Raw genomic sequence first — 16,356 nt, 5'->3', positions numbered from 1 at the left:
TTCAATGGGTTGAGCTAGGACTGGGAGGTGAGGATGTGGACTTGGAAAAATGACATGATCCTTTTAAGAGATGTAAAGGGAAGGGAAGTTATAAGGTCTCTGTTTATGAGGGAGGTAGAGTTAAGGGAAGGTTTTCATGTTTATTTTTGGTTTGTTTTTTTTAGTACTGGGGAGATTTGCCCATACAAATCAAAAAAGAAGTAGCAAACCAACAGGAAGATATTAAAGGTTGAGAAAAAGGACAGCGATCTGATGGAGGAAGGTGGGCATTGGAGGTGGAGATATTGTTCTTGGAAACTGTTATGGGCACATTTCTCCAAAATGAGAAAGAATGAAGAATGGGTGAAGATAGTGATCCGTAGATGAAGGATTGACAGTTCAAGAAGTCTGATGCCAGGACTTCCGTGGTGGCGCAGTGGTTAAGAATCTGCCTGCCAATGCAGGGGACACGGGTTTGAGCCCTGGTCTGGGAAGATCCCACCCAGCACAGCCAAGAATAAATAAATAAATTTATAAACATAAAAAAATGAAGCCTGATACTGTTTATGTTCCTGGTACAGTAGGCAGGGTAGGAGTAATGTCAAGGACTTGAATAGCTTGGCGAACATTTGCTGAAAGGGAGAGGGAAGAAGCTTGCTAGAGATAAGGAAAGCTGAATTCCACTGAGACTATTACAGGCCCAAGGAGAATTATTTTTTAGTTTAAATTCTTTTCTTTTTTTTACCTCCCATCCAAGAAGAGAGAGGAAATTGTTTGGCTTTTTCTAGATTTGAGGAAAGTGGCCAAAATTAGGAGAATCTTTTTTGTATGTGAATTTTAGAATTTAATCTTCCTTGATTGAGCCCTAATCATATGGCAAGAACTATGCTAGACACAAGCAATATGAGTTCTGTCGCAGCAGACGAATAGCCTAATAGACATCCAAGACCCAAGACGTGCATCCCACATCATCTACACACACATTCAATCTATTTTAGGGTGAGACATGAAATTCTACACAATAAATAGTATCTACATTTCTAAAATATGCATACCTGTTTAAATAACTCCCTGAATATGTGCCTTCATGAAGAGATCAAATCAAATTTAAAGATCAAATCAAAAAAAAAATGAGTGATTGCTTTTTTAGAGAAACACCCATGGTCACCAACTAAAATATTATTTTACTGGGAGGAGCTCAAGGATATTGGAACATATCAGTGTGGGAAAGAGTAAAGAGCGTTCACACATGTAGGGAAGTGTGAGATTGACATACCTGAGCTCAGAGGCCAGGGAGGAAGAGAAGTGTCATGTGGCTATTGGTGAAGATTAAATCCCTAGAATAGCTTGAGTTTAGTGTGTAGCAAATTGTCAGTTCTTGATAAGTGGAATAATTCTGACTCAACTTTTCTTTATCTAATTGTGATTAAATGGGATATTTCATAACCATAAAGGTGAATCTGAGAGTACTAAGAACATCATAAGGTGGTCCTCACAGCCACTGAACGCCCCCCTACAGTTCACACCACCTGGCTCTGCTGCTTCCCTAGGCTGACGCTTCATCCCTAGGTGTCTATACAGCCTGTCCCACAGGTCTCAACCAAAGGTCCATTTTCTGCATGAAACCTCCATAACTACTCCAGTTTAAAGAGCTCACACTCCTCTGAATGTTCTGTCTCTACTGCTCATTTGGAGAAGCTTCAGGTCATGAAAGAAAGAGTGCAGGCTCCTGGATTGCATGAAAACATTATTCCGTTTTTAACTGCCATGTGACCTTGGACAAGTTGGAAAGCCTCCCAGAATCTTCCTCTTACCTTACTTTGCTATATCCATGTTATGTGCATGTCTTGTCTCCTATCAGAGACAGCTAGTTAATCTGTGAAGCCCAGTGCAAAATGAAAATATAGGACCCCTTGTTCAAACAACAGAAAAAAAGCTTTTTCCTTTCTTCCATAGTTTCTCTCTTTCTCTCAACCTCCGACGGTGTTTTTGATTTGCTATTTAATATCACACTCCCTTGCTCATGGGGATACTTGCAAGATAATTGCAAATCCTCAAAGGCACACAGAGCCCCCCACTGTGACTCAGCATGCAGGTGTACGTGTCTGACCTTGATCCTTCCTGCATCTGGACCCAGACCCCACAGTGGAGGTAGAGGAGTGTGTTGTGGAGAGCACGCCCAAGGAGCTGGGGAGAAGCAGGAGGTGGGACCACACACGAGCCACAACTCCAAGCCCCCACGGCATGCTGCATTGTCCCATTGGACTTTACTTACAAAACACAAATTCAGAAATATAACTAATAAGAATTTCAAGTTGGCAACTTTAAAGTCTTAAGTATGGGGCTGTCTTCTGAGTATGAGTCCAGGGTAACTACGTTGGTCACATGTCCAAAAAGCCAGCCCTGCCCTCAGACAGATTTCAGGATCTTGGAGTATTAGTCCTTGTTGTTTTATATCTTTGAATCTTCTGTAGCACTCGTGCTTACTACATTAGCTAGAACATGGTTAATTTCTGTTCATTGATTACTTTTCAATATGAGAAAATGAGTAAAGAATTGTAGGCCTGGGCTTCCCTGGTGGCACAGTGGTTGAGAAACAGCCTGCCGATGCAGGGGTCACGGGTTCGTGACCCGGTCCGGGAAGATCCCACATGCCGCGGAGCGGCTGGGCCCGTGAGCCATGGCCGCTGAGCCTGCGCGCTGCAATGGGAGAGGCCACAACAGCGAGAGGCCTGCGTACCACAAAAATAATAATAATAATAAAAATTTTTTAAAAATTAAAAAAAAGAATTGTAGGCCTGAACAGCAAATGAAAAAATTTCCCTGGCCTGGATGAGGGGAGTTGGTTCCTTATTTAAACACAGTGGGACCTCTGAAGAAAAATTACACTCCAGAATAAGTCCGAATGGATATGTTTTATTAAGCATTTCCAGGAATTGGAGACTGCAGATGTGGATAGGACGAGTATATAATTGAATAAACATGGAGCTCAAAATTCCCTGAAGTACCTCTGAGGATCCAACAATTTCCTCTGAGGTTGTATTCTTCCAGACGTGAACAGATTACACACCTGTGTATATTTTCTATCTGGGATGCAGAAAAGCAAACCAGTTCAGATCAGTTACTCTGCAGAAAACTCAATGATTCACAAAACCATGCTTCATTGTTCAGTCCTAGGGCAAGTCCTTTACTTTGGCCTCTTCTGCCAGGGAAGCCATGGGGATAGTTCAATGTTGGGACCATGGGGTCCTCACAAGACCTGGGCTCCAGGTGTGGCCTTCACAGCTGTAGCACTTTGGTCCTCACTGCTTAGAATCTGATTTTCATCTTCCAGTGTTCAGTTCAGTCCTTTCCAGGCCTGATTGCTATGGCTGAAGGACCACAACATCAGCATGAGCTTTCACACCACTTTCTCTAAATTGCTGCAATATTAACAATGAACAAGGAATGTGTTATTAGTTCTGAATTAGCTCTAAGATAATTATAAAGTAACACATTACTCTCACTTTGTGATTTCTATTCCTCATGTGGGCATATTTTCTCCAATTCCTTTTCAGAATGAAAGTACTTAACCAGGTTCAATTATTCTTCATAGTGATGAAAAATAAAGTTCTTAGTCAATATTTTCTTTATCTCTACTTTCATGTATTTTATAGAAATGATGCCATCACTCAGCAGCCATTCTTTTAGTAAGATGCTTCCAAACTCTGTTTACAACGCTCTAACACTCAAGGTTAACAACCGATCAGAGGTATAATATATCTCTGGTTGCCTCTGAGGGGATCCAGAAGGTTTGGCAGATGCAATTGGACAGACATACAAGCAGCAACAGAAAGACAGGGTTATATATATTTTGGAAGGCAATGGTCCTGAAGGAAATAACAAAAAGAGAAGGCTTTGTGATGCCATAAGAAAGAACTTCTTCCACATTGCTGTAATTTGAAAAGAATTTCTCTCTCATACAAAAAAAAACTATGTAATAAGCATGGATTTTCTGGAATTAGAAGCTTTCTAGCAATAATTATTAAACTGTTATTCTACATGTTCTTATTGCTATTTTTTCAGATGTGTCATTCCTGGCCACAAATATATATGGAAGATATAATAGGAGTACCCCTCTGCCACAAGCTCTGAAAGCTGTAGCCACAGGGACAGTAACTAGAGTCTTAGCTGCAGACTAGTAAACTGAGACCATGGGACAGGGCAGAAGTTCTCCTCCTGGACTCCCCACCACCAGGTGACAAAATGTGTTCAAATCTCAAATGAACCACCTGACTTTGGACCATCACAAACTGGTGTTCAGCAAGACAACAGAGGCAGAGAGACTGAGGCAGAATCTCTGCATGAAAGGGCTTCCATACTCCAGCAAAGAAATTATAGAGTGAAATGAAGCAACTGACAAAGGATTAATCTCAAAAATTTACAATCAGCTCATGCAACTCAATATCAAAAAAGCAAACAACCCAATCCAAAAAGGGGCAGAAGACCTAAATAGACATTTCTCCAAAGACATACAGATTGCCAACAAACACATGAAAGGATGCTCAACATCACTAATCATTAGAGAAATGCAAATCAGAACTACAATGAGGTATCACCTCACACTGGTCAGAATGGTCATCATGAAAAAATCTACAAACAATAAATGCTGGAGAGGGTGTGGAGAAAAAGGAACCCTCTTGCACTGCTGGTGGGAATGTAAACTGATACAGCCACTATGGAGAACAGTATGGAGGTTCCTTAAAAAACTAATAATAGAACTACCATACAACCCAGCAGTCCCACTATGGGGCATATACCCTGAGAAAACCATAATTCAAAAAGAGTCATGTACCACAATGTTCACTGCAGCACTATTTACAATAGCCAGGACATGGAAGCAACCTAAGTGTCCATCGACAGATGAATGGATAAAGAAGATGTGACACACATATACAATGGAATATTACTCAGCTATAAAAAGAAACGAAAAAAGAAACGAAATTGAGTTATTTATAGTGAGATAGATAGTCTGTCATATAGAGTGAAGTAAGTCAGAAAGAGAAAAACAAATACTGTATGCTAACACATATATATGGAATCTAAAAAACAAAGAAAAAAATGGTTCTGAAGAACCTAGGGGCAGAACAGGGGTGAAGATGCAGACGTAGATAATGAACTGAGGACACAGAGAGGGGGAAGTGTAAGCTGGGACGAAGTGAGAGAGCGGCATTGACATATATACACTACTAAATGTAAAATAGACAGCTAGTGGGAAGCAACTGCATAGCACAGGGAGATCAGCTCAGTGCTTTGTGACCACCTAGGGGGGTGGGATAGGGAGGGTGGGGAGGAGACACAAGAGGGAGGAGATATGGGGGTATATGTATATGTATAGCTGATTCACTTTGTTATACAGCAGAAACTAACACAACATTGTAAAGCAATTATATGCCAATAAAGTTATTAAAAAATATATTCAATTGACCCCCCCAAAAAAGAAAAAGACACATGCACCCCAATGTTCATTGTAGCACTGTTTACAATAGCCAGGTCGTGGAAAGCCACCTAAAGGCCCATTGACAGATAAATTCATAAAGAAGATGTGGTACATGTATACAATGGAGTATTACTCAGACATAAAAAGGAATGAAATTGGGTCATTTTTAGAGATGTGGATGGACCTAGAGACTGTCATACAGAGTGAAGTAAGTCAGAAAGAGAAAAGCAAATATTGTATATTAACACATATATGTGGAATCTTAGAAAAATGTTACAGATGAACCGGTTTGCAAGGCAGAAGTTGAGACACAGATGTAGAGAACAAACATATGGGCACCAAGGCAGGAAAGTGGTGACGGGGTGGGGTGGAGGTGGGATGAACTGGGAGATTGGGGTTGACATATATACATTAATATGTATAAAATAGGTAACTAATAGGAACCGGCTGTATAAAAGTTAAATAAATAAAATAAAATTTAAAAAACAATAAAAAAAAGAAATTATAGCGTGAAGTCACGTGAGCTAAAGGCCAGCCAAGTACTAAATATCAGAAAATGGGGCGAGAATTAAAGGGAAGACAAAATTCCTAAGGTCATCCTAGATGCTGACTGTGAGGGCAGCCCATCAACACATCTACACCAGGGAAGGAATCTTGAATGAAGATATTTAATGATGGAAAAGTGCCCTGTAAGTAAACATTCCCTTCCACTCAGAGAAAAAGAAGGGAAATAGAAGTCTGATTTATGTGGGACAGCTCTAAAAGGCCCTCCAGATCTGTGGTCTGAATGTATCCTACTCAGATTGCATCCTGTTTGATCCACACAAAGAGAGCTCCCACCCATACATGGTGTGGGGTGAGGTGAGGTCCTCGCTGTGTGCACTGTGAGATAAAATAGGGCCTGGTTCTTGGCATGGCCTGGCTTCGAAATCTGTGGGCAGAGCAGGCTTTATTTACTCAGGGACTGATTTGCCCCACACTAACCCTGAGCACTGGGACGATCACTTCCTGGGACTCCCTTGGTGTGTCACCATAGCCAATGTAGGGCAGCACCTCTCCAACTGGCTCAAAAAATTAGAGGTGAATAAATATTTTGCATTTTTAATCTTCTGGCTTGAGCATCTACTTTATGCAATTCTAATTTTAAAATGGGTCTATGGAGCATCATATATGTGCCAGTATATTCTAGGTCCTATGGAGGTGACAAAAACACATCGACATGTCCTGTCTTTCTCTCAAGGGAGGACAGGAAATGTATAAAACATAGCTCTCAGAGTGGGAGGGAGCAAGAGACTTGCTCTTGCTTCCTTAAGACTTTTGACCTTGGACGAGACTAGGGTTGAGGTCAGGGCTGACACCGCCATACACACATATACACATTTTCATACATACCATACAAAGTACAGAGGAAGAGGTTCTTCTGATTTTTGAAGCCCTTGAAATAGCAATATTGTATAAAGGAGGAATTATTTTCAAATCCGAGATTTATCCTCAGAGGCAGCACAATTGTTTTCTCCCTAAGGAAGTTGCCCCCCAGGAATGTTAATAGGTGTTAGGAAAAATAAATCAATAAAAGAAAAAAGAAAAACCAGGTTCTATGGTCAGTTAAGTTTAGAAGAATCTGCATGAAACAACATGATATAGATTTCTTCTCAACAGATTCCTGGGCACATTTGATATGTGAATGTGAGTTGTCTATCTCTAAGAGGGAGATTATTGAACCCTGAACTCTATCTATCTATCTATCTGTTTACTTGTCATGGAGCATCTTCCAGACCAGCATTCCATAGGCTCACTGGAAAATATGTCAACCTCAACTCATTGGTAAGATATGACACACAAAATGTATCCTAGGCACTGCACCATGGACCAAAGTGACTACCCATGGCTGAGTGTAAAGGCACCACGCTTTCCACTCTGACTTTGAAGTGATGTGACAATTCCTAAAGCAGATGAAAGCCTCTTCACAAAGCCCAGAGATAAACCCACACACATATCGTCACCTTATCTTCAACAAAGGAGAAAAGACAGCCTCTTCAATAAGTGGTGCTGGGAAAACTGGACAGCTACATGTAAAAGAATGAAATTAGAACACTCCCTAACACCACACACAAAAATAAACTCAAAATGGATTCAAGACCTAAATGTAAGGCCAGAGGAAAACATAGGCAGAACATTCTAGGACATAAATCACAGCAAGATCCTTTTTGACCCACCTCCTAGGGAAATGGAAATAAAAACAAAAATAAACAAATGGGACCTAATAAAACTTAAAAGCTTTTGCACAGGAAAGGAAACCATAAACAAGACGAAAAGACAACCCCCAGAATGGGAGAAAATATTTGCAAATGAAGCAAATGACAAAGGATTAATCTCCAAAATTTATAAGCAGCTCATGCAACTCAATATCATAAAAACAAACAACCCAATCCAAAAAGGGGCAGAAGACCTAAATAGACATTTCTCCAAAGAAGACATACAAATTGCCAACAAACACATGAAAGGATGCTCAACATCACTAATCATTAGAGAAATGCAAATCAGAACTACAGTGATGTATCACCTCACACTGGTCAGAATGGCCGTCATCAAAAAATCTACAAACAACAAATGCTGGAGAGGGTGTGGAGAAAAGGGAACCCTCTTGCACTGCTGGTGGGAATGTAAACTGATACAGCCACTATGGAGAACAGTATGGAGGTTCCTTAAAAAACTAATAATAAAACTACCATATGACCCAGCAGTCCCACTATGGGGCATATACCCTGAGAAAACCATAATTCAAAAAGAGTCATGTACTAAAATGTTCATTGCAGCTCTATTTACAATAGCCAGGACATGGAAGCAACCTAAGTGTCCATCGACAGATGAATGGATAAAGAAGATGTGGCACATATATACAATGAAATATTACTCAGCCATAAAAAGAAACGAAATTGAGTTATTTGTAGTGAGGTGGATGGACCTGGAGTCTGTCATACAGAGTGAAATAAGTCAGAAGGAGAAAAACAAATACTGTATGATAACACATATATATGGACTCTAAAAAAAGAAGAAAAGTTCTGAAGAACCTAGGGGCAGGACAAGAATAAAGATGCAGATATAGAAAATGGACTTGAGGACATGGGGAGGGGGAAGGGTAAGCTGGGACGCAGTGAGAGAGTGGCAGGGACATATATACACTACCAAACGTAGAATAGCTAGCTAGTGGGAAGCAGCCGCATAGCACAGGGAGATCAGCTAGGTGGTTTGTGACCACCTAGAGGGGTGGGATAGGGAGGGTGGGAGGGAGGGATACGCAAGAGGGAAGAGATATGGGAACATATGTATATGTATAACTGATTCACTTTGTTGTAAAGCAGAAACTAAGACAACATTGTAAAGCAAGTGTACTCCAATAAAGATGTTAAAAAAAAAAAAAAAAAAAGAAAGGAAACCTCTTCACAGATGGCTGCCCTCCATCCCAGGCTTAGTGATCTTTTGCAGCTAAAAGGCAAGTTTGGAAGAGATTAATGTACACATTAAAAACATAAACAAAAATCTTACCACAGCTTCACTAATCCACTCATGCCAACATTCTGAAAGAGATGTGGGTAGTTAATCACACTTTACAACCATGTAACCCAGTCCTGTGATTCCAGTTCATGCATATACGGGCAATCATGGGCTCAGGAAGGTTTCCAAAGGGGAAATTTATAGATCAGTGATTCATGAGATACAGTTTTTCTCTTCAGCAATTTGATTCACTAGCTTCCATTTGTAAGAGAGAGCAGGAAAAAAAATTGAAACTTTAATCCACCTCCAAGATTGTTTTGAGCATTTACTTGTTTGCCCAAGTGACAAGATCTACTCTTTGCTTCTGATGAAAACATTTTTTAAAAATTATTTTAACATAATTTCTGAAAATTAAATTATCTAGAAACAAGTAAGAGGACAGGGATTCCTTTTATAGCTACAGGAAAAAAAAAAGAAAAAAAGTTTCCCCCTTGGATATGGAGAAGACATGATGGAGGCAGTGGTATGTGAGTTGGGCCTTGAAAAATAAATAGCAATTACCAGTTAGAGAAAAGCAAGGGGTTGGCACTCCAGGGTGAAGGAACGACATGTGTGAAGACATAGAGGCATGAACCATCCTGAATATTCCCACCAGAATGGAACTGTGGTGTAGCTGGAATATAGGTTTATAGAGCGACAGATTCAACTGGGGAACTTTGGAAACCTTATTATAAAGGACTCTCTGTGCCATTCCAGTGAGCCTGAAGTTTATCTTGTAGGCTGCCAGTGAAAGTTGCTAAGCATGGTAGAGTCAGTTTATTTATATATGTATTTTTAAAAGACAACCTTAGGGAAAATGTGGGGGAAATGCACTGGAATATGAGAGACTTATGACCAGAATGATCAATTACACAACTGCTGTAAAAGTCCAGGTGAATGAAGCTGTGGGCAAAGCCAGAGTTGAGAGTCAATTCTGACTGAGATGAAATGACAAGGTTTAGTAACTAACTGGATGGTTAGAAAAAAGACCAAAGAGAGCCCCAGATTTTCTAACTAGATGTATGGTCCTATCATCCAAAGAGCTCAGGATTGCAGAGAAGGTTATAGGTTTTGTGGGCGTAGCTAATAGAACATGTTTAGCCTCAGCAAAACAACACAGTGGCTTGGTTACAAGTACGAAGAGGAAATCATTCCACATCCTTACAGGAGCTGCTATCTGCAAGGCCCACAGTTTCTTGCCTTGTTTGATTTTAGGGATGATTCTTTTTCTGAATCTGAGTAATATCAGTATATAAAATACCCACACCCACAGCTTCAGTTGGACCAGGAGTTACCATAAATCATACTGAGTTTGTTTTGATATCTTCAACTTCAACAAACGGTGAGTCAGATCAACTCCATGTCAAAATACCTTGCTAACCAGACGGATATTCCAAAAGGTTTCCTGGTACACCAGAACGTAGCACAGATATGGAAAATGGAGAAAGATAAGTCTTGAACCCCACCTGTTCACACCTAGCTTGAGTAAAGCTGGTCAAGTACAAATATGAGAAGACTTTTTTTCTGAGTCCATGCCTGCCTTCTCCCCTGCTTCATTGCTTTGGTGAAGTCGAGATGAAGTTCACAGTGAGTAGATTTTTTCTTTTGAATTTATTCCCTTATAACTGGATACTGTTAATATTCTGAGCTAAGGGGATCTGCTTCTTATGACAATATCACTGTAATGCAAAATTTTGTAAAAAAAAAATAATAATATTTTCTTTTCATGGAATCATGGCATTTAGAAGCATCTCTATAGAGAAGGATAGTTATACTGGGATTGGTCAGCTGCCTGAGCATCTTATACTATGTTACCTTTTAAAACATTACTTTCCAGATCTCCTGATTCAGGTCTGGGCACAGAGCAAGCAGTCTCTAACCCTAGAAAATGTCTGACTTTTCATACCTTCATAAATTCTCTTTTTGACCAAAACTTCTGAGTATGTTCAGGCAAGATAAAAAGCTTATTATCAAAACAAATTGGTGAGAGACTTACTGTCACATTCTCCCCTGTGAAATGGATCTCTAAGTAAGAAAGTTTTACCTTGGGCCCTGTCTGTAGCCATTTATTCATGAAAACACTTGAAGCATGAAGCTAGTGCAACATCTCACTTGTGGTTCCATGTAAAAGGCTGAAGAGTGTAGCAAATGGACCACAAAATTCTGCCAAAGTAACAGGTGGTGCTGTGTGTCTCATAACAGGATGCAAAAGGGCTAGAGTCAGGTAAATATTTTCATGTTTTGACGTATTAAACATTAAAATATATTACAGCAGACTATGTTTCCTAATGGAGTTGCAAGTGTGAAATAATTTTCTAGAAATAAGTTCTATTTTTATGTTTTGGTTTTTTGACCACAAGACATGTGGGATCTTAACTCCCCAACCAGGGATCAAACCCTCACCCCCTGCATTGGAAGGCGAAGTCTTAACCACTGGACCACCAGGGAAGTCCCTAGAAATAAGTTCTACTAATAGGAAGGTTAAAAAAAAAAAAAAGAGCTCCAGACACAGGTCAGATCTGGTTTCTCTTCTGGTTCTGCCTTGAACAAAAGGTACACCTTTGGCAAAGTCACTCAACTTCTGAAGTTCAGTTTCTTCATCTGTGAAAGGATTATGTTGTACTAATAGATCTCTAAAATTTCTTCCACCTCTGAATTTTTTTTAATCTCCTTCTTAAACTATCAGGGGAAACATCAAACCAATTTTTTTTTTTTTTTTTTTTTTTTTTTCGGTACGCGGGCCTCTCACTGTTGTGGCCTCTCCCGTCGCGGAGCCCAGGCTCCGGACGCGCAGGCTCGGCGGCCATGGCTCACGGGCCCAGGTGCTCCGCGGCATGTGGGATCTTCCCGGACCCGGGCACGAACCCGTGTCTCCCGCATCGGCAGGCGGACTCCCAACCACTGCGCCACCAGGGAAGCCCCAAACCAATTTTTAAAATTACCTTGAATTACTAGTGCAGTTCTCAAACCATTTTGTTCCAGGCAAAGGAAATGAAGATAAGCACCCAGAATCATGCAGCCTGCATAAAGCTCTGTGTTCTGAGAACAACCATTGTGTACTCAATGACACATGACTATATCAGGTGTCCTGGGACAGTGACTGACTTCCCTTCTGCTAAGCACATTTGACAGACAGACACCCCATCCTTGGCTTCTCATCATTCATATCCAATCTGCTTACTAATCCATTACTTTAAAAAAAATTTTAATAAAAAGACTACTGCTATTAGGGGATCTAGGAAGAGAAGAAACATTCAGGTCAATAAATAGGAAAATTAAATTAAATCATTTTCAGATGTGGTTCTCAGAACTTAAAACCATTTTCATACCATATATGCTATTCATTTTTGACTTTATTTTTCAATATACTGACACTTCATCAGTATTTCATAAGACCTACATTAAAAATGCTAAAACAATCAACATAATTACTTATAATTAACCTACAATTCAACATTATCATTAAAACTTTCTATGGTTAAAAAAATAGAAGACCAAAGAAGAAGAAAAGACAGACCACTCAATAGAGTGGTAAAGTTAGTAAGTATTTTTATAAGCTTAGATAAAGAAAGAAGACGAGGCCATCGTTTTGCCATTTAACAGTAGACCAATGTTATTTGTGATTTCAGATCGTCTTTGCTGGACTTGTTGGCATGTTTCTGACTCCTGCCCTTGCTAACTATGTAAGTCTCATTTCTTAAAGTATGTTACCAAACGCATTTGCAAAGAAATGTGGTATTAAATCAATGTCAATTTCTTGTAAATTTCAGAATATCAACGTCAACAACAACAATAGTGGTGAAAGTGGGCAGCAGTCAGTGAGTGTCAACAATGAACATAATGTGGTCAATGTTGACAATAACAACGGATGGAACTCGTGGAATTCCATTTGGGACTATAAATCTGTAGGTAGCCCACATTCAATTTCTGTTCTTTGCAAAAGAACGTTTCTTTTTTAATGACAACAAAAATTGCCAGTTAACCATAAAAAAATTAAAATGATGTAAATTCTAACTGCACATAAGCACAGAGTTATAAGTAAAAATGCCTACTTTGCTCACCCAGTTTCACTCTCTAGATATAATTGCTGTTAATAAGTTTCTCACAGTAAGTTAAAATTCATGCCAGTGTGAATAGTAATTAGGATCCACTAGGCTGTGAGGCTATGAGACAAATATGACATCTTTTGCCTTACCTGCAGAAACCCTCAGTAAAGACAAAAGACCTTCATAATATTACTGTTGCCAAACACAATCTATCTCACTCTATTGTCAATTTCCTTCTAAAAAGACAGAAATTGACATTTCATCTGTAACTCAAAAAGACCAAAGGAAATGTAAATGACAATATTAATTAGTAAGAGAGTAAAAACAAAGCAAAAAAATAGTTGTTTCTTGTTAGAACACCCAGCTCTGCAATTACCAGCTCTATATTTAACAAACTTTGTACTTTAGAAAAGCCAACTCCTTATAGTTTCAGTTTTATCATCTGGTCAAATAGAAAACGAATTCCTGTCTTACCTGCTTCCTTGAAATGTTGTGAAGATCAAAGGAGATTAAAATATGATAGTATTTAAAATTTTATTTCAGCAGAACAGGCATATGCTGAGGGACTCTTCCCAGGCTAGAACCTGAAGCAAGTTTAACACTCAGTCTCTCCCTCAAAGAGTTTGTGGTCTATCCTTACAAAAGTTAGCAATAAATATGATTGCAAAACAGGGTCAGATCCAGCACTTTTACCCCAGTTCATCGTGATCTCAGAGTTCCATTTCCCTCTGCTGGTGAAACTAATTTCTGATGAGAAAAGCACCTTGGAGAACATAACTCCTTACCATCTACCATCTTCTTTAATAGGGCTTTGCTGTAACCAGGCTCTTTAACAAGAAGTCATGCATTGTGCACAAAATGAACAAGGCAGTCATGCCCTCTTTTCAAGCCCTTGATACACTGGTCAAGGAAAAGAAGGTAAAAATAAAAGTCTTTTTATTTTTACTTGGGGAAGTCTTATGATTTCCAGTAAATAATGAGAAGGTTACAGCTGTTGCCTCTTGACCACAGTAAGTTGTTCTGTGGAGCAAAAAAGGGAAAGAGGAATTGGTAATTGCCTGAGGAGAGAGAGCTGCCACCACACTCAGATGCTGTGGCTCACACCTGCCCCCACAGAAACCGATCAAAACACCTCGCCTTTACTGTTAGAGGAGTAAAGCTCTGCTCACACCAGTGGGAGCCCTCAGTACTTCAAGGAGTTTTTTCTGCAAGAGTTGGTTAGGGTTATTTGATGTAGGAAATACAAATAGAGGATACCCAGTTAAGTTTGAATTTCAAATAAACAATGGATAATTTTTAGCATAAGTATGTCCTATGCAATATTTGGGACATACTTATACTTACAAAAGATCTGTTATTTATCTGAAATTAAAATTTAACTGGGTGTCCTGTATTTTATCTGGCAACCCTAGTTGGGGTAGGTGGGGAGAGGGGATCTATCATTCTTTGAAATGTCAGCCTGAGTTTATATCCCTATAACTGATAAGTGGGTGCCTTTCATTGACAGTGTAGAGAAAATAAACTGCATTCTCAGAAACTGATTATCATATAAATCAATCCAAGAAATATAAGATGACCAAATGAGGTTCAACCTTCAGAATAAATTTACCCTCAGATTTCTGTTTATATGAAAAGCTGGGGTTTCAAACCAGCTAAATCCCTTGGGACACTACAAAATTCTGAGATATACAGGGCTGGAATTGGTCCTTCTTCATTCTGATTATGGAAAAGTTATAGCCAAGCAATACCCCCTTGTTGACCTTGAACGCAACCCCCAACCCAACAAACCACTGGGCTTAGCACTCCTTCTCTCTCCTCCTTTCCACCTGTCTTGTGCACACTCAGCTTCAGGGTAAAGGACTAGGGGAACCACCTTCCAAGAGCCTGATATACACAGTCAACCCTGACAAAGTCAACAACCTGGACCAGTTTGGAAAATTCATCGTTGCCATGTGTAAGGGGATTCCAACATACATGGCTGAAGAGATTCAAGGTGAGTAGCCTCTCTACTGTGCACTCCAAGTTAATGCTGGTGGGATTGTCAGACTATTTTCCGGGCATGTCTACAGAGGACACCAATTACTCGAGAGATGGTAATCCAGGTTAACACTTCTGTAGCGCTTGCTTTGTGCCACGTGCTATTCTACGTGCTTTAAGTGTGTTAACTCATTTGCTCCTGATCGTAGTCTTATGTGATAGGTTTTATTGTTATTCTCACTTTCTGATGAGGAAACAAGCACAGAGAGAGGTCACAAACCCCTTGCCTGGGTCAATCCTAAGCATTTTGAGTCTGGATTCTGTGCTTTTAACCACCCTGAAATATTTCCTTTCAAGGGTGAATCTAGAGTAAACTCAAGACATATTCAAAGAAATGCATGAATCACTAAATGAAAGGAGAATGCCAATAGACTCTATTGGCTTTTTATAGCTCAAACAATCACTAATTCTGGGCATTCAAAGAATAATTTACATAAAAACAAAGAGTTCACACGGGAATCTAACATAACAGCAACTTTCCAGATCTCTGAATTGATTAATTTAATCTTGATAGCTAGCTAGCTAAATCTTGAAATTACTGCAGAGCTAGATTGAAAACTGTGTGACATTCCTTGTCTCTATCCCCTAAAAAAACAGGTTCTTGAAAAGGCATTGATATTGGTTTCTTCTTTTCTTTTTATCAGAGGCAAGCCTGATTTTATACGTAGGAAAATGCCTCAGTATTGATATACTCTGGATTCTGAACATTTCCTTCTGTGGAGTAACAGTGGAGAACTAAAAAAAAAAAAAAGTTGCTGTGGGTTTAACCATCAGAATATTCTATGCAGAAAAATATGGGTTCTAATGGTATTTAATCATGTCATTCTAAAATGTTTTCTCCTAGTCCTGTCTGGTTTCTTTAAGTGTCAATAAACCTATTTAGCACTGAGTTCAATTTATACTAAAATTCTTTATGATTTCTATTTGGAAAAAAATGCAATGTGGTGGCAGCAAGTTGTCAAAGTGCATTAGACCCAGCCATTAGCCTATACTCAAGATGTGTCCCTTATAAAGAACCCCTTTAGCTGCTTCAGATACTGCTAACCACAGCTCTGGGAATAGTTCCAAGACCATCCAACTACGATGAAGACAGCTCTATAATTGATGTGTACAGTAACGTTTTAAATCAGTGAAGGCAGAAATCCACTCAAAGTAGCTTGAGCCAGAAAAAGGGAGGAGGTATATTACAAGGATATTGGAATATCTTAAATACTCTTAGAGCAAGAAAAGCAGCTGGTATCAAAAAGACTGAAAACAGGAACTATACTGGCACCAAGACTC

General features: G+C 39.5%; 1 protein-coding gene across 1 annotated transcript; it reads left to right on the top strand.

The window, feature by feature from the left end:
- Positions 1–10,534: 10,534 nt before the first annotated feature.
- Positions 10,535–15,814, top strand: GKN1 (gastrokine 1). Its single transcript, XM_059078908.1, has 6 exons — positions 10,535–10,579; positions 12,622–12,675; positions 12,763–12,897; positions 13,846–13,956; positions 14,884–15,031; positions 15,720–15,814. Exons 1-6 carry the CDS (start codon positions 10,568–10,570, stop codon positions 15,812–15,814), a joined length of 555 nt encoding a protein of 184 aa, XP_058934891.1. The 5' UTR covers positions 10,535–10,567.
- Positions 15,815–16,356: the final 542 nt, after the last annotated feature.

Source organism: Kogia breviceps, chromosome 11 (genome assembly GCF_026419965.1).
Source record: "Kogia breviceps isolate mKogBre1 chromosome 11, mKogBre1 haplotype 1, whole genome shotgun sequence".
NCBI lineage: Eukaryota > Metazoa > Chordata > Mammalia > Artiodactyla > Physeteridae > Kogia > Kogia breviceps.
Note: the sequence above shows the minus strand (reverse complement) of the source record. Positions and strands in the feature narration are given on the sequence as shown.